The sequence below is a fragment of the Ascaphus truei genome, chromosome 13, assembly GCF_040206685.1.
Source record: "Ascaphus truei isolate aAscTru1 chromosome 13, aAscTru1.hap1, whole genome shotgun sequence".
Taxonomy (NCBI): Eukaryota; Metazoa; Chordata; class Amphibia; order Anura; family Ascaphidae; genus Ascaphus; species Ascaphus truei.
The window spans coordinates 17,417,058-17,439,752 of record NC_134495.1 but is presented as its reverse complement, the minus strand read 5'-3'; the positions used below and the strand labels follow the sequence as shown (position 1 = coordinate 17,439,752).

Sequence of the window (22,695 nt, the reverse complement as noted above, 5' to 3'; positions counted from 1 at the left end):
TGAAAGGACGAACAAATGACTGAATATATGAAATATAAATACAAAAGAATAAATGGAACATTATTAATTAGATGAATACGCAATGTGAACAAATAATTATACAATAAATATTCTGATTAGTGCATACATTATGCAAAAAATAATTTATAATAATTGATCCATTCTTTTAAAAACAATTAAGATGTAATCATTAGCCATTTATTCTGTATGGCCCTACAGGTCTCATTTAGATGAAGATTCCAAAAGCCAGGGTGTGCAGCGCACAGCAATGAATGGAAAGAGCAGGTCTTGCAAAAACAATCCTTTATTGATAAGCCATCATGATTAGGGAGCAGCAGCAAACCTTCTAGGTTTGCTGCTGCTCCCTAATCATGATGGCTTATCAATAAAGGATTGTTTTTGCAAGACCTGCTCTTTCCATTCATTGCTGTGCGCTGCACACCCTGGCTTTTGGAATCTTCATCCTACTACAGCTGCACGCTCTGGAAGGGAGGCTCTGGGAGAAAACTGAGGACTGTGAGTACATTAACTGGGGCCAACCCAATGAGGAAGGGGGGGGTGTCTTTGGGCAACCCACCCCACCCTTCAGGGTAACCTTAGTGCCCCCTTAAGGTTTAGTACTGCTACTTTTTCATTTATAACAAACCCAGTTCATGCTCCCTTCCTTTACATATGGTCCCAGCACTTTTGAGCACCATTTCACAACCCAACTAATTTAGGTGAGAAAGGCACCCTGGAACGCTGCACAAATGTTTTGGTTTAATGTCTCCTTTGAATCAGGGATTTTGGCACGCAGATGTAGCCAGATTTAGCGCCCCTGAAGCCGTCGCATGAAAACTCAAAACGCTGCGGACATTAAATGCAGGGGGGTGGGGGGGGTAATCCATCCTTTCGAATGGGACCCCCCACCCCCCACGCAGAGATTTTCTGCTGCCAGGATTCTGCGGGTTCCTATTAAGTCTGGCTACATCGCTAAGCTTTTCCATGGGAATGCTGGAGAGAAAGGGAGAGTGAGCACAGTGTCTGTCTTCCTGATCTCCAGGTGAAACGAACAGTCTCCGGACACTTCACACCATATTATCAACAGGATCTCCCCTGAAGCCTCAAAGCTACGGCTATGTGTATGAGCATATAAAGAGTAATGTACTGCTAGGCTCCATCTCAGGTGAGTACATCCCGCCCCCCTGGGCAGGCCTCCTTATACCTTCTGCACCCCTGTATGTTAACCCTTTGAGTGCAGGACGGGCTGCAGCACTAGTGCCCCAGTCTCTTTCGGCACACCGCGGTCACGTGACCTGCTCGTCGCAGCGTTCACGGAGGAACGCGAAACAGAGGAGTCCTCCTGCGTTCCTCTGCTGGGGGCGAGACCGCGTGCAGCGCTCCACGAGAGCGCAGAGCGAGGTCTCCCCTAGAAAACGAGCAGAAAGCCCATGACGTAGTCACTACATCATGATGCCCCTGGAGGGCCCAGGCCCTACGATGTGACGGCTACTCACAGAGGTAAAGCAGCAATCCTTAGTACTATTATAATTGTTGTTACACGTGGGGGCCGGAGTGTCCCATGGAGCGAAACCGCACTATTTTCAACGCGGTGGACCCCACGATTGCTGCGGTACTTACCTGGGGGAAGTTACTGGTTTTTAAATCTACCACCAGGGTAAACAAAATGGCTACAGCATTTTCAACCAATAAGAAGCTGAAACATGATTGGTCGCCGTTCCCTATTGGACAACTGTTAAAATCCCCTTTAAAAAAAAAAAAAAAGGGAAGTAATACTGGCAACCGGGTGGTCAGAGCCGGAAATAGAGCGTTTCCAGTCCCGTTAAAAAGATTTTAATGTTGTAATTTTATTGATTGTCGTGACAGCCCATTGTACTACACCATGGAATATGTTGGCACGTTAAAAAGAAATAATAATTTGAGTTGCTATAAAAATGCGACAAGTTCGGGGGTGGACAACTCCAGTCCTCAAGAGCCACCAACAGGCCAGGTATTAGGGATATCCCTGCTTCAGCACAGGTGGCTCAGTCATTATGACTGCAGCACCTGTGGTGAAGCAGGGATATCCGAAAAACCTGACCTGTTGGTGGCCATTGAGGTCTGGAGTTAGCCACCCTGGCTCTAGTTCATGCTTTAGCTTTTCTTCACAATAAGGCTGCGGCCAGGCAGCGAGCGGGCGCACTGGCGCTCGTGCGCTGCGCCCTGCTCGCCCGGGCGATTCGTGGCCGGCTAGGTGCGCGCTGGTCTGGGCGAGCGGGCACGACGTCACGGAGCTGGTTCGCCCTCATTGGCCGAACCGCTCACATGACGCGCTCTGCAAGCATCTAAGCGCCGAGCAGGCGCTCGCTCACGCTGGCCACACACATTGCCCCAATGTGTTTCAGAGCGGCCAGCGTGAGCGCGTCCTCCCGCTCAGCGCCACCCTGGCCGAGGCCTAACTTTAATAAGGGGACTAAAACATTAGAGCCACCGACGCAGCTTGTCCTGTAAACTCCAAGCAGTGACTTCTCTGTGCGCGTTTAACGACGCGTTTCACCTTTTCACGCGCTATCATTGAAACCACGTTGTGTTCTCGCTGTTTCCGTCCCAGGTGGCACAGATATAATATCGTGCTTTATGGGTCAGAACGTGTCCATTCCAGTGTACAGAGGAGAGATTCAGGCCCGGAACCTCGCCATGGCGGTGGAAGCGTGGAGTGAGGAAGGTAAGAAGTGTGTCAGGCAGTAGCCTGGTGTCCCTCCCAGAAATGAAGCCATGAAAGTGCTTTGCAAGAGCACAGCACCTTATGGGTGCTGTATCCAAAGGGCAAATACCGGCGCAAAGTCTTTTTTTTGTCGCTAAAATATACATGCGACAGGCAGCGTCTCTGTATTCATCTTACCCGCGCCATTTTGGGGTATGTCTGCGTCTGCCTGCAAGAAGATGAGGGTCTATGTAGATCAGTTGTGGGCACTCCAGTCCTCAAGGGCGACCAACAGGTCAGGTTTTAAGGATATCCCTGCTTCAGCACAGGTCAAAGACTGAGCCACTGATAAAGCCACCGGTAGTGAAGCAGGGATATCCTTAAAACCTGACCCGTTGGTGGTGGCCCTTGAGGGCTGACGTTGCCCATCCGTGATGTAGATAATGACAAGACGGTAGGTCTATCTATTAAAAAATGCGCGGCTTGCGTTACTTTTCCTAATGGTTTTCTGCGTAGTTTTTTTCTCCGTGACCTTAGTCTTATTTTTAGCGCAGAATACTAGCGCAGCGTGCGCCAAATTCTACAACCGTAGCAATACACTTCCTAAATATGTTCCGTTTCAGACACGAAAGGCACACGTACCTCTGATACAAAGAGCCCCAAATGTTTATCATAGGATTTGACCAGGACTCCAATTTGCCGTTACAATGTTTTTTGAGGGTTCTGATTGCTCCTGAAATTTAGAGTAAAGACAAACAACCAGAATTCTGCATCTTGAATGTTCTACCCTTTAAGTTTGTCAGTGACAAAACACTGGAGGTGTTAATGTAGGGAGTGCAATGAATATGCTTAATTAAGTGGGTCATACACCACAATTCACTTTAGAACGTGTAAACTATGAATTAGACACCCAAACGCTATCTTAATTTGCATACCACACAAACACATCTGAATCCGTAAAGTAATGATGTGTAGTATATAATTGCACCATTGGGAGCAGGGGCCGTATTAACCCCGGAGAGACCACAACGTGATACCTACTATGTCTATCTATTAACAATGGTCCTGTTTGGCCATTACTATGTAACACTATTTACACATTAATCTTACTGATAACATCTTTCTACGTATTCTTGTGTAAAAGCTTCAAGTACATCTTGTATTTTATTGACCATGGACGTCTGTAGTCCTTATTCTATAAAGAGTCACGTCCCGAAACGCGTAGGTGCGTTTTTTTTACCGCCTATCCATGTAAGCAATTAATAAACAGATTTTTAAGGGAGTTGCCCCTTGATTCACAATTTTTTTTCCGGCTGATTGGTTGCGTTCCGTTTTTCTGCAGAAGACTACTTGGTCCTTATTGTATAAACAACGTAATCCTCACTGAAGTGATCGTCGTTATCGCAGCTTAGGGAATGTGGGCCAGAGAGTAGCAAGGCCAATAAAATACAAGTTAGACTTGAAGTGTCTGTTTTTTAACTGCTTGGGATAATTCCACATGGCACGTTTCTTTTATTATCACGTGATTATGCGTGGGGGGAGGGGGAAGCGTACACATCGTGCGCTGAAAAGCTTTTCCGTGTTCCTCAGGAAAGCCAGTGTGGGGAGAAAGCGGGGAGCTGGTGTGTTTGAAGCCTTTGCCCTGTCAGCCGACACACTTCTGGAACGACGAAATCGGCAGCAAATACCAGAAAGCTTATTTCTCAAAGTTCCCAGGTAACGCGCAGAGGCGGCTGTGCGTTTTACTGCGAGCAGACTTCGTCTAACATCATCTCTGTTTCCAAGATCATTCATAATAATATTAATATGCTGACGTTTGTTGGCTCATGAATAAATCCCCCCTGAGCATGTACTGTAATCAAGACAAATGGGAAGACGAGACGGAGATGAGGTCTCCATCTGTCCACTGTTGGTTCTATGAAAATCTGTGCTATTGATATATTTTCTCAACCAGTAAACAAATCCTATGCAGATCTAAATAATATTGTTCTTAGAAAGGCCTTTATTCACACAATGGCCTTAGTTAGTGACTTACAAAAATACAATTGTGAATGGCTGTTTATGTATCTGTTTAGAGCAGATTGGTGTTAAAGGGATTCGCTCACTGTAAAGTGACCCTAAAAGTTTAACATTTGTATTTTAAACATTTAAAGGTATATTCCCACATAGTCGGCCTAATTCCTTATGGGCCTCGCCTGAATGGGGGAAGTGTTTCTCAATCAGGTGTTTTCTTTCCCCTTATCCCCCCTGTCCTTACCTGTACAGTTAAGGAGAGGGTGGATGGGGGCTGCACAAGCGCTCGCTCATCACACAGTGACATCATATAGTGACATCACACAGTGACATCATATAGTGACATCACACAAAATTGTATTTGTAACCTCTTCTGTTGCCGTTTCTGTTTCTTCCCTTATGGGGAAAGTCTCCCGATCGGTTATGATTTATTTCCTGTACTTAGATTGTAAGCTCTTCGGGGCAAGAACATAGACATACTTCCTATGTGTCATATAAACTTAAAGCGGAATTTCCCCTTGGTGGCTGTTGCTTTGACCGACCACTTTTTGAACCGCATTCATTTCAGCTCGGGGGTACCCCAGTGGATCCCACAATACCTACCGGATAAGGGGCCACCGGCTGCGTCCTCACCAGGGAAAACAAAATGGCATTGAAATCGTCTGCGTTACGCCGGCCAGTAGTAAGCGGTAACGCCATTCGTTGTGGCTTCCTTCTGGCCCGCGTGACGCAGGGATTTAAATACCAGGAAGTAGCCGAGGCCACTGTCCCCGAAATTAACGCGGTTCAGCTCTGGGGATCCCCCCTGCTTCCCATCCACGCACAAACAAAATTGGGGGAGCAAGGTAAGGATGGCTCCTTTGAAGTAAAGATTCGGGAAACAAAACAGTTAGCACTTGAAACAAAAACGCAGGATTTGTTATTATTCTAAGCACAATGTCGCCGAGATCTGAGGCTGTGTAAATATATTCCCTGACAGTGGTTGTTTAGGAGGCTGGCAGGGTTATCACCGGGAGAAGTTGGTCAGGGCAGATTGCTCACCTTTTATCCTTGTTTCAGGTGTCTGGGCACATGGAGACTACTGCAAGATAAATCCTAAAACCGGAGGCATCGTCATGCTGGGACGCAGGTCTGTGTTTGGCAAATCTAAACAGGTGACAACATAGCATGGTGTGCAACACGTACACTGGGGGTTGTTGCTTTATTCCATTTGTAAAGTTAAAACTGTAGCGAAGCGGTTTAGTGTTCACCGATGCTGGGTATCGCACGCAGATCTGGTGTAAAAAGCCGTTCAAATCAATGACGGCTAATAACCTTTCTCTAGATCAATATACTGTAAGTACAGATATAAGATAAAGTATCTGTCGTCTAAATTTAGCATAGGTTGAAATTGATGGACGTATGACTTTTTTCAACCTTCTCTACTATGTAACTATGTATGTAACTATGTAACCGTTTGGGTGTGATAGCCTGCACTGGCGCTTAGCCAATCCCAGCCATAGGCCTGTATTATTACTAAGCGATGCTATTCCATGAGACCCCTTCCGGCATCGGAAGAAAGCGTCTGGTTCATACAAGTAATCCGGCTGTAAGGTGTGTACGAGACAGTAGGGTGTCCAGTAATCAGCACAGCCTATGTATTGCAGTAATGCATCTCAGATAATCCCCAACAGCTGTATATTGTATAGCTCAAGGGAATATAAATGACCCACGGACGCCCAGATCCGCAAAACGGTGCTAACGCCGCGTCTCCTGTTCATATGACCGGGAGTAAAGGCGGGCTAAAGCCCTGCACCCTTGTGTGAAGGGGCCCCAGTCATTTCTAATGCATGGATTTTAATATCTTAAATATCAAATACGGTTTTATCAGAACATGAAAATGATGTTCTAATGAAATGTGTCTAATAATGACGCAGTTGGCAGTGGCGCTACATCGCGGATTGCAACAATAACTCGTTTCTGAAAGCAGCAATATTGGCGGCTAGTTACCGGTGTCTCTGCTCCTTCAGCGCAGCCACCAAATCTTCGCAGGCTAATAGGAAGCCGTAATATCATCAGTGGTGGCTTCCTATTGGATGGCTGTTTAAATGCCCTGAGAGAACACTGGTAACTACACTAGTAATTATCTTGGGAACTGAGGGAGTCTGGAGGACTCCATCTGCTGTAAAATTATATATATATATATATATATATATATATACTGGCTTTGCTTCTCATCCCAGCCTCTGTCTAAAAGCTGTGTTTAAAACAGTATGCATTGGCTTGAGGATTTGCTTGTGTAATACGAGCTTGAGACAAAAGGTGGCACTGTGTGCTCATTTGCATGTCATTTCCCAGAATCCCTTGCTGCAGTGGAAACGCTGTGTGCTGGGCGATAATGGGGAAAGACAGGGTTGCAGACCTGTCTAAGACATGCAAATGAGCATACAGTAATATTTACAGTTAGTATATATAGTATATATCCCGTGTCTCCCCACTGCTGGGTGAAGCCTCCCCAATTATCTCCCAGGCACTATATATTACAGCCTCCCAGATTACAGCCTCTCTTCTCCATGTTGTTCCAACAAATGTTCTGATTCCAAGATATATCTTTTTATTTTAGGCAGGATTGCTGCTTTTATATATTTGTTGCTCTCTGCGTTAGACAGATTTGGTTATGTGATGGGTTCTGTGTGGGGGTGCATGTACAGTAGATTGGATTTATTACAGTGACTGTACATGTCTGCTAATGGATCTCCTCCTTTACATTTTAGTGACGGTACGCTCAATCCGAACGGGGTGCGATTCGGAAGCTCGGAAATCTACAACATAGGTACAAGGAATGAGTTGCAAGCCTCTCTGGCAGCCAATGGGTTAATTTTCAACAATGCATATGGCTAATAACCCCAAAAGGGAGGTTGGAGTTGGCCATAGGATATAGAATTTGTTCGAAGCTTCACTGGGAAGGAAATGAGTTGGTACTCAGCACAGGTATTTATGGAGCTCACTGGAGCTCGTCTTTGGGGCCCACGAATGAAACACATATTCAGTATTCTTCTGCTGATAGAACGTACCAACAAAGCCATTACTATGTATCATGCACCTAACGCCACCACCAACTGCTGGTTATTAGAGGGTAGTTGAGGCAAACCTCCTTACTGCAGCATTACTTTAAGTAGGGTGATGGGCAGACATGGGGACAGTACCAGTGTATAGTGCGGCTTGTTCAATTCCCGGGAAGGTGGAAATCTTTCCCCCCCAGACTTTCAATATTAGTCATGCCCGAACATAAAGTATAAATACTTTTAATGACCCATTCCAGTAGCAGCGGGAGGGCAGATGTCAAACGCTGGCGCCTGTGTTGAAGTGTAATTCTACAAACACATTGTTGTTGCAGTTGAAGCCTTTGAGGAAGTCTCAGACAGCCTGTGCGTCCCTCAGTACAACAAGGACGGGGAAGAAAGGGTCATCCTGTTTCTAAAAATGGCGGACACGTGCGTCTTCAGCAAGGAGCTGGTGAAGAGGATAAGAAATGATATCCGCGTGGCACTCTCTGCTAGGCACGTGCCAGCCTTGATTCTAGAAACAAAAGACATTCCAGTAAGTATATAGCAATGATAAAGAAGCAGTATGAGCGCACTCATTTCCACAGGCTCAGTACCACAAGATTGGCGTAAAGCAGATGTGGTGGCTATATTTAAAAAGGGAGCTAGATCACAACCGGGAAATGACAGACCTGTAAGCCTGACTTCAATAGTAGGGAAAATACTTGAAGGTTTAATACGGGATAATATTCAGGAATACCTAATGGAAAACAAAATTATTAGTAATAGTCAGCATGGATTTATGAAGGTCAGATCTTGCCAAACTAACCTTATTTGTTTCTTTGAGGAGGTAAGTAGGAATTTAGACCAGGGTAATGCAGTTGATGTGGTCTACTTAGATTTTGCAAAGGCTTTTGATACAGTTCCACACAAGAGGTTGGTGTACAAAATAAAGAAAATTGGACTCAGTAATAATATATGCACCTGGATTGAAAACTGGTTAAAGGACAGACAACAGAGGGTTGTCATAAATGGAACTTTTTCAGGTTGGCCTAAAGTCGTGAGTGGAGTACCTCAGGGATCGGTACTGGGACCCCTGCTTTTTAACTTGTTTATTAATGACCTTGAGGTTGGGATCGAGAGCAAAGTCTCCATTTTTGCTGATGATACTAAATTGTGTAAGGTAATAGAATCAGAGCAGGATGTAATTTCTCTTCAGAAGGACTTGGAGAGACTGGAAACGTGGGCAGGTAAATGGCAGATGAGGTTTAATACAGATAAATGTAAAATTATGCATTTGGGATGCAAGAATAAAAAGGCGACTTACAAATTAAATGGAGATACATTGGGGGAATCCTTGATGGAGAAGGATTTAGGAGTGCTTGTAGACTGCAGGCTTAGCAATAGTGCCCAATGTCATGCAGTAGCTGCAAAGGCAAACAAGATCTTATCTTGCATCAAACGGGCAATGGATGGAAAGGAAGTAAACATAATTATGCCCCTTTACAAAGCACTAGTAAGACCACACCTTGAATATGGAGTACAATTTTGGGCACCAATCCTAAGAAAAGACATTATGGAACTAGAGAGAGTGCAGAGAAGAGCCACCAAATGAATAAAGGGGATGGACAATCTAACTTATGAGGAGAGGCTAGCTAAATTAGATTTATTTACATTAGAAAAGAGGCGTCTAAGAGGGCATATGATAACTATATACAAATATATTCGGGGACAATACAAGGAGCTTTCAAAAGAAGTATTCATCCCACGGGCAGTACAAAGGACTCGGGGCCATCCCTTAAGGTTGGAGGAAAGGAAATTTCACCAGCAACAAAGGAAAGGGTTCTTTACAGTAAGGGCAGTTAAAATGTGGAATTCATTACCCATAGAGACTGTGATGGCAGATACAATAGATTTGTTCAAAAAAAGGTTGGACATCTTTTTAGATGGGAAAGGTATAGAGGGATATACCAAATAAGTAAACATGGGAAGGATGTTGATCCAGGGATTAATCCGATTGCCAATTCTTGGAGTCAGGAAGGAATTAATTTTTCCCCTTAAATGGGGTTTTTTGGTTTGCCTTCCTCTGGATCAATAAGTAAGTATAGATATAGTATATGTAAGTGAGCCAGCTGTGCTGAAGCCGGGATATCCTGAAAACCTGACCAGTTGGGGGCCCTTGAAGACTGCAGTTGGCCACCCCTGGACTAGAATCTTCTCCAGCCTGGGGAAGCAGCTACAGAGCATATTGTATAAGGGCTGTTGAGTCTCTGTCTCGTTGCTACGGTTCTTCTTAAAAAAAAAAAAGATCCAATCCTTTTTCAGATAAACACCACACTGTGTCCTAAGTTGGACATGACATTGAACACTGTTGACCATGTGGGATTGAACCTATGTGGATTGAGGTTTATCTCTAATGAGGGTGTTTTGCATAACTACAAAATTACATTTCTCCTCCCCCCTCCCCCCCTCCCCCCCCCAAAAAAAGATACCTGTACCCATCAGAGTCCTCCAGCTTTGCAGGCGCTAAAATGTTCAAAAGAGAACCCAACAAAATGTGCTGAAACGTTGGCACCGGATTGTGACCTTGGATGATTCAAGTACTGCCAAGTTTCATCAGGATCTGAGCCTTTTCCCCAAAAGTTCTTAGCCGCAGAAAAACGGGATTTAACATAATGCCGCCTCACTGGACATAATGTGAAAGAGAATGCGGTTGGCAGTGTGTTGTATTGTACTGTGGAGGCTTATGTGCATTCCTCGGCTTGCAGTAATATATCTGCAGGATAGAAAATGTCTTTATTTCTTCTGGCTTCATAACTTTGCTTCCTCCCTTATTCACTCTGGGAGCTCCCAGGCGATGTTTTTGTCTTTCATCCGCTGTTCTTCATGTTTTTATTTTTTTTTGCTTTGTTGGAAACTAATGTTGTTTGTACCTTAAATGTGTTACTTTACCTTTATATTGCATTTGAAGAGCAGATTTTTTGTTGTTGTAATTTTCAATATTATTTCAAATGTAGCAAGATCTCCATACAATAGCAATATATATATATATATATATATATATATATATATATATATATATATATATACCAAAATATCGGGTATATATTAATATTTTGTCTTATATAGCGCTTTATAGGAGCTGATAGTGAGATTCAAATCTGGTTCACTTATTTCAAAGGCAGTGACATTCCCCCTGAAATACTCCTCGTTACCCAGAGGCAGACACTGAAAATACTCCTCATTATTCAAAGGCAGACACTAAAATACTCCTCGTTATTCAGAGGCAGACACTGAAGTACTCCTTCAGCTGGAAATTGGGCAGACAATTCAGATGAGTTATATATAAAATGTATAAATGATTACATTAGATACACATGCTTCTTATTGTACGCTGCGTGTAAATAAATGGAATGGAATCATGGTTACCGATGATACAAAAGATCAAAAATATCAACATTGAGGAGAGCAGGGAAGGTTGTCTTTTATGGCTAGTGCCGTGTGACCTCTTACCATTAGGCTACATAGGCTGTTCACTTCTTTGTAGCTATTAAAATGCAATAAAGTTGCAGTCTCACAATGGACTAATGAGAGGAATGCTATTACCTATTAAACATGTCACTGTCATCAGTTTAAGGGGGTCCTTTGTGGGACCACAGCTGGAATCAACAACGCATAAGAATAAGCGAACATCAGTGCAAGTTTAAAACCAAACGATTATCACAGAACCAACATAATACCAGATAATAGTTGAGCGTATCTAGGGCTTATTAAACACGTTGTTGTTACCTACCATAGATCTGCCACATTAAATGACGACTCGAGGCTTGCTACATGAATCATGCATTGTGATCAGGTTTGCAAACACGCTTACTATACGTCTTTACTGGCAACACCTCGCAGAACAATTTGCATGGAAGAGTTTAATTAAATTCCTCTCTAGTTTCTTTGATTATTAGTCTCTCTGGTTTAGATTAGCTTGGGGCTGCCATGGGTCATTTGAATGGAAATCTATGGCGTGTAAAGCTATTGTCAAACACACTAAAGCAGCAGTATTCTTGGAGAATATTCAGTGTTTTTTCTTCTTGTGTACTTCTCTTTTGAAAACAAAACACTGTAAACGTAATTGTTAAGTACTGTAATAGAAGACCATTATTTCGCGTGAGAGAAAATAGCAACTGTTTTATACAGTCCCAGAAACAATTACATGTCTCAGACAGGTCTGCAAACCTACGCGAATCTGCTTATAACGCGATGCCAGCGTGGCTCCCAATTTTCGTATGTATGAATACTTTACAACACGATTATTGGTATCGTAAATACTTTATTGTACAATGCATACAATTGTACATTATTTCTAACGCGATCCGCTTATAACGCGATGTGACTCGTTGGACCCCAAGCACAGCGTTATAAGGGGGTTGAGCTGTATTCACCATTATCTCTTGGCATACAGTGGTTCCACGGGAGCAAGGGATTCTGGGAAATGACATGCAAATGAGCACACAGTCGCCTCTTGCTTCTTATCCATTTGAACATAGACCCTTATAAACTTATACCTGCACATTACACAGCTTCACAGCACAGCCAGGGTTAAAGAAGGGCAGAAGCAAGTAAACCCAGAAACACATACAACAACATAATAATGAGTGACAAATGCCTACTTGTGTAAGAAAAAAACAAAACATTATATATATATATATATATATATATATATATATATATATATATATATATATATATATATATATATATATATATATATATATATATATATATATATATATATATATATATATATATATATATATATATACATACATACAGTGTTCGACAAACCTATACATTTGCTCGCCCCGGGCGAGTGGATTTAACATCGTGGCGAGCTCTTATTGGCCCAAGCAGCATACGTTTGGTACTAGGTGTCGAGTAGATTTTTTTGTGATTTGTCAACCACTGTATATATAATATATATATATATATATATATATAAAAGCAGTTATATTTACCTTTGAATTTTCATTATCAAATAGTTCACTGTCCATTCCTTCAGCATTTTGTAAGTTTTACAGATGTTTCAAATGTTCTGTACACATTATTATATCTGACCATATTGGTCTTAAAGTGTATATACATTGTGGGGTTGGGATCATTTCTAATTGACCTACATTCAAGTTCTTTGTAGATAAGATTATGCTGTAAAGAAATGTCTAAGGCTAAGGCCCCGCTCCCAGAGTCAGCGCACCCGCACTGCTGACAGGCGGTGCGCTGAGATACACAGACCGCGATATGCGGTCTGTAGGGAGCGGGAGCCGGAGCGGGAGGTGGGCGGTTTGACAGGGAGGGGGGGCGTGGCTTGAGCGGAGGGACCCGCTACTCTCCCCCCCCCTCCCTCCACGGGCTGGAGCTGGAGCTTCGGTAAGTATTAAACACACACACACGCAGGCACTCATACATACATACACACACACACATACACACAGGCAGGCACTCACGCACTCATACACACACACACACACACACACACAGACAGAGGCAGGCACTCACGCACTCGGGCACACACATACACACACAGACAGGCACGCACACACACAGACACACACACAGAGAAAGGCACTCACCTGCTTTCACTCCACACTCCTCCCCGCTCCCCGAAGCCTCTCCTCCTCCCGAAGCCTCCCCTCCCCATTGGCTCACAGCCACACACGTCACGCGTCAAAGCTAGAAAACACCATTCTGTGGTGTCTCCAGCGGCTGACGCGCGACAGCGTGTAGTCAGCTGTGCAGCCAGGGGGGACCGGGACCGGCTCGCGAGGATTCCCCTGCTGGTGGGGAACTCGCTACATTGCCGCCCGCGCCAACGAGCGCAGCGGGACCGAGGCCTAAAGCTCACAGGTCTCTTAAAGTCTCACAGTACAATGAAAAGCTCAATGCAATATCATTTGATCTACCGACTGTCATGATGGTCCACTAAAAGATATCACAACCTGCAACAAACCTACATCTATCACGAACACTGTTGTTGTTCCATTAAATGTATCACAAAATAAACCTTCACTTCTACAGCACCAAGAACGTTGTGCTATGGAGCGATGATACAAACCTTCCAACTATGACACAAGTTGTTATATTCCAATGTGCCTTCACATGGGAATATATTGCTATATGGCAGTGGGACTTTAACCAGTTGGGTGCCTCTTGGTGTAGAAGTTAGCTCGTCGTAGGGTCTGCCACCCCAGAGGCATTATGACATAGTAGGCATGTTATATTTTATTGGCTCGTTTTCCAGGGGAGATAGTGTTTTGCGCTCGCTGTACACGATCTGTCTGTATTGGAAGAGACACTGTGATCCCGTGATTGCTCACGCGAAGCAGCCACGTGATCACAAAGTCCCGAAGGGGCTGTGGCCCTCTTGTGCTGCGGCCCCTACGGCACTCAAAGGGATGAAGGGGGTATGAGTGTGTGTATATATATTATATGTTAGTAACACGTCACCATGCTTTGCAGTACACTATCAGCGGGAAGAATGTGGTATGAGTGTGTGCATATATATTATTTGTTTGTAACACATCACCATGCTTTGCAGTACACTATCAGCGGGAAGAAGGTGGTATGAGTGTGTGTATATATATTATTTGTTTGTAACACATCACCATGCTTTGCAGTACACTATCAGCGGGAAGAAGGTGGTATGAGTGTGTGTATATATATTATTTGTTTGTAACACATCACCATGCTTTGCAGTACACTATCAGCGGGAAGAAGGTGGTATGAGTGTGTGTATATATATTATTTGTTTGTAACACATCACCATGCTTTGCAGTACACCATCAGCGGGAAGAAGGTGGTATGAGTGTGTGTATATATATTATTTGTTTGTAACACATCACCATGCTTTGCAGTACACCATCAGCAGGAAGAATGTGGTATGAGTGTGTGTATATATATTATTTGTTTGTAACACATCACCATGCTTTGCAGTACACCATCAGCGGGAAGAAGGTGGTATGAGTGTGTGTATATATATTATTTGTTTGTAACACATCACCATGCTTTGCAGTACACTATCAGCGGGAAGAAGGTGGTATGAGTGTGTGTATATATATATTATATGTTAGTAACACGTCACCATGCTTTGCAGTACACTATCAGCAGGAAGAATGTGGTATGAGTGTGTGTGTATATATATATATTATATGTTAGTAACACGTCACCATGCTTTGCAGTACACTATCAGCAGGAAGAATGTGGTATGAGTGTGTGTGTGTATATATATATATTATATGTTAGTAACACGTCACCATGCTTTGCAGTACACTATCAGCGGGAAGAATGTGGTATGAGTGTGTGTGTATATATATTATATGTTTGTAACACGTCACCATGCTTTGCAGTACACCATCAGCGGGAAGAATGTGGTATGAGTGTGTGTATATATATTATTTGTTTGTAACACATCACCATGCTTTGCAGTACACTATCAGCGGGAAGAAGGTGGTATGAGTGTGTGTATATATATTATTTGTTTGTAACACATCACCATGCTTTGCAGTACACCATCAGCGGGAAGAAGGTGGTATGAGTGTGTGTATATATATTATTTGTTTGTAACACATCACCATGCTTTGCAGTACACTATCAGCGGGAAGAAGGTGGTATGAGTGTGTGTATATATATATTATATGTTAGTAACACGTCACCATGCTTTGCAGTACACTATCAGCAGGAAGAATGTGGTATGAGTGTGTGTGTGTATATATATATTATATGTTAGTAACACGTCACCATGCTTTGCAGTACACTATCAGCGGGAAGAATGTGGTATGAGTGTGTGTATATATATTATATGTTTGTAACACATCACCATGCTTTGCAGTACACCATCAGCGGGAAGAATGTGGTATGAGTGTGTGTATATATATTATTTGTTTGTAACACATCACCATGCTTTGCAGTACACTATCAGCGGGAAGAAGGTGGTATGAGTGTGTGTGTATATATATATTATATGTTAGTAACACGTCACCATGCTTTGCAGTACACTATCAGCAGGAAGAATGTGGTATGAGTGTGTGTGTATATATATATATTATATGTTAGTAACACGTCACCATGCTTTGCAGTACACCATCAGCAGGAAGAAGGTGGTATGAGTGTGTGTATATATATATATATATATTATATGTTAGTAACACGTCACCATGCTTTGCAGTACACTATCAGCAGGAAGAATGTGGTATGAGTGTGTATATATATATTATATGTTAGTAACACATCACCATGCTTTGCAGTACACTATCAGCGGGAAGAATGTGGTATGAGTGTGTGTATATATATTATATGTTTGTAACACGTCACCATGCTTTGCAGTACACCATCAGCAGGAAGAAGGTGGTATGAGTGTGTTTATATATATTATTTGTTTGTAACACGTCACCATGCTTTGCGGTACACCATCAGCAGGAAGAATGTGGTATGAGTGTGTGTGTATATATATATTATATGTTAGTAACACGTCACCATGCTTTGCAGAACACTATCAGTGGGAAGAATGTGGTATGAGTGTGTGTATATATATATTATACTAGCTGAGAGCCCCGGCGTTGCCCGGGATGTTTGTGGTGTGGGTGTGGCATTTGGGTGGGGAGTGGTCCACGCGGCCCATGTGCGGTGGTAGTGCTGCTGTGGCTGTACTGATGGTGATTGTATTGGTGTGCTGATTTGGGAGGGTTTGGTGCTGATGTGGGTGTGCCGATGGGGGAGGTGCAAAGGTGGCGATGTGTGGGTGCTAATGGTGTTGATGGGGGCTGGGAATGGTGGGGAGCCGAGAATGCCAGTGTGCTGGGGGGGGCATGGGATACCGGTGTGCTGATGTGGTGGTGCTGGGGTGTGTGTGTGTATACATGTTTGTGTGTATACATTGTATGTGTGTGTGTGTATACATGTGTGTGTGTGTGTATGTGTACGTGTGTGTGTATACACGTGTGTGTGTATGTGTATACACGTGTGTGTATACACGTGTGTGTGTATGTGTATACACGTGTGTGTGTATACACGTGTGTGTGTATACACGTGTGTGTGTGTATACACGTGTGTGTGTGTGTATACACGTGTGTGTGTATACACGTGTGTGTGTGTGTGTGTGTATACACGTGTGTGTATACACGTGTGTGTGTATATATTGTGTGTGTGTATACACATGTGTGTATACACGTGTATACATGTTTGTGTGTGTGTATACATGTTTGTGTGTATACATTGTATGTGTGTGTGTGTGTATAAGTGTGTGTGTGTGTGTGTGTGTGTGTACACATGTTTGTGTGTGTGTACACATGTGTGTGTATACACATGTGTGTGTATACACATGTGTGTGTATACGTGTGTGTGTGTGTGTGTATACATGTGTATGTGTGTATACATGTGTGTGTGTGTGTGTACACGTGTGTGTGTACACGTGTGTGTGTACACGTGTGTGTGTACACGTGTGTGTGTACACATGTGTGTGTGTACACACATGTGTGTGTACACACATGTGTGTGTATACACATGTGTGTGTATACACATGTGTGTGTATACACATGTGTGTGTATACACATGTGTGTGTATACACATGTGTGTGTATACACATGTGTGTGTATACACATGTGTGTGTATACACATGTGTGTGTATACACATGTGTGTGTATACACATGTGTGTGTATACACATGTGTGTGTGTGTATACACGTGTGTGTGTATACACGTGTGTGTGTGTGTATACACGTGTGTGTGTATACACGTGTGTGTGTGTGTATACACGTGTGTGTGTATACACGTGTGTGTGTGTGTATACACGTGTGTGTGTGTGTATACACGTGTGTGTGTGTGTATACATGTGTGTGTGTGTGTGTATACGTGTGTGTGTGTATACATGTGTGTGTATACATGTGTGTGTATGTATACCTGTGTGTATACGTGTGTGAGTGTATACGTGTGTGTGTATGTGTACATGTGTGTGTGTATGTCTCCATGTGTGTGTGTGTGTGTGTATATCTCCATGTGTGTGTGTACGTGTACATGTGTGTGAGTATACGTGTACATGTGTGTGTGTGTACGTGTCTACGTGTACATGTGTGTGTGTGTACGTGTACATGTGTGTGTGTGTGTACGTGTCTACGTGTACATGTGTGTGTCTACGTGTACATGTGTGTGTGTCTACGTGTACGTGTGTGTGTGTCTACGTGCGTGTGTGTACGTGTGTGTGTGTGTGTGTGTACGTGTGTGTGTGTGTACGTGTGTGTCTACCTGTGTGTCTACGTGTGTGTCTATGTGTGTGTGTGTCTACATGTGTGTGTTTGTGTCTACGTGTGTGTGTTTGTGTCTACGTGTGTGTGTTTGTGTATACGTGTGTGTGTGTATACGTGTGTGTGTGTCTACGTCTGTGTGTGTGTGTGTGTGTCTACGTGTGTGTGTGTCTACGTGTGTGTGTGTGTGTCTGTGTCCCTGTGTGTCCTTTGGCCCGTGACTCCGCCTCAGGGAAGGAGGGGGGTGGGGAGTTGGGAAGGGGGGTGGGGGAGGTGGGAAGGGGGGTGGAGGTGGTGAGGAGGTGGTGGGAGGTTGTAAGGGGGGAGTGGAGGGGAGGTGAAGGGTGGGGGTGGAGGGGAGGTGGAGGGGAGGTGAAGGGGGGGGGGTGAAGGGGGGGGGTGGAGGGGAGGTGAAGGGGGGGTGAAGGGGGGTGGAGGGGAGGGGAGGGGGGGGGTGGAGGGGAGGTGAGGGGGGGGTGGAGGGGAGGTGAAGGGGGCGGGGTGAAGGGGGGGTGGAGGGGGGGTGGAGGGGAGGTGAAGGGGGGGGTGGAGGGGAGGTGAAGGGGGGGTGGGGGGGTGAAGGGGAGGTGGGGGGTGGTGAAGGGGAGGTGGGGGGGTGAAGGGGAGGTGGGGGGGGGGGGTGAAGGGGAGGTGGGGGGGGTGAACGGGAGGTGGGGGGGGGGGTGAAGGGGAGGTGGGGGGGGGGTGGAGGGGAGGTGAAGGGGGGGTGGAGGGAGGTGGAAGGGAAGGGAAGTGGAGTGAGGGGAGGTGAGGTGAAGGGGGGTGAGGGGAGGTGAAGGGGGGTGAGGGGAGGTGAAGGCCGCTCCCTCACCCGTCCGGCCGCTCACTCACCCGTCCGGCAGCTCCCACGTGGATCTGAGGCGGGAGGCAGCTTGTTGTGGCCGCTCCCCCGCTGTGTCCCGGGCGCTCGCTCGCTCCGCTGACTGTAGCGGCGCCGGGGGGGGGGGGGGGTGGGGGTGGAGGGGATTTGAAGGGGGGTGAGGGGAGGTGAAGGCCGCTCACTCACCCGTCCGGCCGCTCCCACGTGGAACTGAGGCGGGAGGCAGCTTGTTGTGGCCGCTCCCCCGCTGTGTCCCGGGCACTCGCTCCTCCGCTGACTGTAACGGCGCCGGGGGGGGGGGGGGGGTTGAAAGCGCGGGAGACACGGGGAGAGGAGGAGGTGCGCGCGGGTGTGGAGGCTGATTTCGGGGAGGAAGAGGCGGAGGCTCCGGCGGGTATGTGAGGCCCTCCCCCCCCCCCCCCCCCCGGGTTATACATGCTGCTAATGTACACCCCCCCCCTACTGTGTGTGTGTGTGTCCCTGTGTGTGTGTGTGTGTCTGTGTCTGTGTCTGTGTGTGTCTGTGTGTGTCCCTGTGTGTGTCCCTGTGTGTGTGTTTGTGTCCCTGTGTGTCTTTTGGGCCGTCACTCCGCCTCAGGCCAATGAGAGGTGTGCGGGGGCGGCCCAAGGGACCAATGAGATTTCCCCTAGGGACACCGGACATCCAGCAGGCAGGCTGGCATGCATGCAGGCAGGCAGGCAGGCATACAGTGCTTTCACTAATATAGTATAAGATGTTTGTAACACGTCACCATGCTTTGCAGTACACCAGCGGTGCGCAAAGTGGGGGGCGCGACCCCCAGGGGGGGCGGGAGATTGTGCTGGGGGGGCGCGGGCAGTTGCAGAGGCCCCGCGCTCTTCCCCCAGGCATTTAAATTAAATGCCGGGGGATCGCATGAGGCCCCTGCAACTGTTTACTTACCGGGATTCAGCCGTCTGTGTTGCGTCGCCATGGCAACGCGGCGTCAATAGACGCCGCGGCACCATGTGACCTGACGTCACACGCACACGCAGCATCATCTGCCGCGCCTGAAGGAAGGCAGGGGGGCGCAAGAGCCGGGGGCAGAGAGACAGGGGGGCGCAGCACAAAAAGTTTGCGCTCCCCTGCAGTACACTATCAGTGGGAAGAATGTGGTATGAGTGTGTGTATATATATATTATATGTTTGTAACACGTCACCGTGCTTTGCAGTACACTATCAGTGGGAAGAATGTGGTATGAGTGTGTGTATATATATATATATATTATATGTTTGTAACACGTCACCATGCTTTGCAGCACATCATCAGCGGGAAGAATGTGGTATGAGTGTGTGTATATATATATTATACATTAGAAACACGTCAACATGCTTTGCAGTACACTATCAGCGGGAAGAAGGTGGTATGAGTGTGTGTATATATATATTATATGTTAGTAACACGTCACCGTGCTTTGCAGTACACTATCAGCGGGAAGAAGGTGGTATGAGTGTGTGTATATATATATTATATGTTAGTAACACGTCACCATGCTTTGCAGTACACCATCAGCGGGAAGAAGGTGGAGGTTGCAGTGAAACAGGTCATCGCAGGGAAAGAAGTTCAGCACCTGGGGGCTTTCTCTAACCCGGGCTCCTTGGATCTATACCGTAATATCGCAGAGCTGCAGGATTTCTAAGCACTTGGGATTCGGATGAAAGACGTTGTATGTGTCCTGAGTACTTGGACACCCCGATACTGTTACTTGGACACCCCGATACTGTAGGCAGTGGGTAGGCTGATTATTTTATTGAACTTGAAAGAGTAAAGGACTTCTGCACCAGAGGAGTCTGCAACCCATTCTAACCGGACCTCTGGCCCTGAACATGTTCAAAAAGGATCCCCCCAAAAAACTGTTAAAACACAACAATTCTGTTTTTAGTTCTGGAAAATCCTCCTGAGCAAAACATTTAATAGCCATTTAGTAAACAGTTAACGACAGAGAGTTGTTTTTACACTCCTGAAGCACCTATCACTGGGGTGTTTCAGCATGAAAGAATGAGATAGCCCAGATCTACTAAGCCATGTTCTAGCGTAAGACGTCACCGGTGCTGGAAGACACATTACAGCCCATTGTGTTGAAAGGCTATAAGGTAACTTCCAGCGCAGGGCGCTGCCGGAAGAGTCCTTACTAAACATGAGCCTGCATCGCTATTCAGAGCGGAGGAAGGCAAACTCGACAAAAAGTATGTTGTGTCACCTTTAACCGCTTCCTTGCCAGAGGGTCATTGCAACAGTTTATGACATTTTGTCGTGACCATTTTGCTGCGACAAAATCGTTGGTGGTGTTTAACCGCAGGGACATCTCTCCGCTGGCCGTTTTGCCGCTCAGGTAAGCCCCTAACCTTACTCTTTACCCTAAAAACCCTAATCCTAATGATAGCTACCCCTACCCTAAAAACCTTAACTCCTTACCATAAAATCCCTTACCTTGCCCTAAAACCTCCTAATACCAACGCTATCCCCTACCCTAAACCCCCTACCCTAACCGCAAAACCCCTTAAATTAACTTACCTTGTTAAAACGGCCGGCGGCTCAGTGTCCAGCGGCGGTGACCGATCCGTCGACGACCCAACACCGGCGCTGATTTGGTTGCTGCAAAATGTACGCGACCAGATATCCGATTCCACATTCCTGGAGCCAAAACCGGGGTCATCGCGGTCGCATTCACGCCAAAGAGTTTTTTCCGTTTTCTTCTATATTAAGCTTTCCATAATACACAAATGTCCTTCGTGTAACAAAAATGAATAAATGTAAAGCATCGATACAACACTTCAGATTTTCTGTTGCTAGCTCATTAATGAGGTGTGTGTTTGCAGCGTTTAAAGTATGACACCGCACGTACCCTCCCTGCACGGTGCACGGTGGGCCCAAAGAAACAGGTCCGCGTTACAATGTCACAGTGACCAGGAGCGGGACTCCTCCAACCTCTTCTTAGGGGACACAGCAGGAATCCGAAATGCAATATCCTCAGAACACAGTCTTGGTCGGCAGCTGCAACACCAGCTTCACAATTCGAGGTTTGAGAGCCGCTCACTAGGCTAGGTAAAGAGAGTGCAAAAACCCCGCAGCAAACTGCGACATGATAACTTCGGACTGTCGTATAATATAATGTTTCTTTTTTTACATGTACTGCTGTTTTTAAGGTGTTTGTTTTTATGCAGTGCTCAGGTGCAAACCAGGTGGGAAGTGGAATATGCTTTTAAAAGACCTTTACCGTGTATTAGGTTTTGTTTTTTGTATCCGCATAAACATCTTTAATAGTTTACAAGTTACCGAAATGTGTTTACTTGATGTACGTGGAAGTGGGTATGGTGCCAAACCTAAGTGCGTTATCCCGACCTGCTGTTTTTGCTGAACAACTGTAGTATTGTCTTGTATCTCACTTTAGCCATTGCGGTACATGCTGCTTCAATGTTAGATCTTACACTGCATAGCTACACATTACATTTGGCTAAGACAGGGGTGGCCAAATCCAGTCCTCAAGAGCCACCAACAAGTCAGGTTTTAAGGATATCCCTGCTTCAGCACAAGTGGTGCATTCGTTGACACCTGTGCTGCGATCGTTGACGATCGAGCCAGTGATATCTTTAAAGCCTGACCTGTTCATGGCTCTTGAGGACTGGAGTTGGCCATCCTTGGGCTAAGAGATGGCTGAAACATAGGCTTATGCATTAGCCCTGTACAGGCGGTCCTCGGTTATCCCCGTGGAATCTGTCCCGCAAACCGCCATCCGATCACGGACCATCAGATTGCGGAGCCAATGTTAACCCGCGGCAGTGAGCGTCAGATAATCCGTTCCGACGTCGGATAATGCGCTCGGCAGAATGCAT

General features: G+C 45.5%; 1 protein-coding gene across 3 annotated transcripts in view; it reads left to right on the top strand.

Moving 5' to 3' along the window:
• The window catches only part of AACS (acetoacetyl-CoA synthetase), a 69,477-nt gene extending 48,787 nt beyond the window's left edge, over positions 1-20,690 (top strand). The window contains exons 12-18 of one of the 3 annotated variants that reach the window (XM_075568709.1): positions 1,043-1,165; positions 2,591-2,704; positions 4,274-4,399; positions 5,756-5,825; positions 7,450-7,508; positions 8,073-8,275; positions 20,364-20,690. In XM_075568709.1, coding sequence (XP_075424824.1) covers positions 1,043-1,165; positions 2,591-2,704; positions 4,274-4,399; positions 5,756-5,825; positions 7,450-7,508; positions 8,073-8,275; positions 20,364-20,501 — 833 coding nt within the window. In that variant the 3' untranslated portion in view covers positions 20,502-20,690. Of the gene's footprint in view, positions 1-1,042; positions 1,166-2,590; positions 2,705-4,273; positions 4,400-5,755; positions 5,851-7,449; positions 7,509-8,072; positions 8,276-14,542; positions 14,588-20,363 lie in introns of those variants that run through there. The other 2 variants (XM_075568710.1, XR_012787759.1) reach the window with 2 other exon arrangements.
• The last annotated feature ends 2,005 nt before the right edge of the window (positions 20,691-22,695 follow it).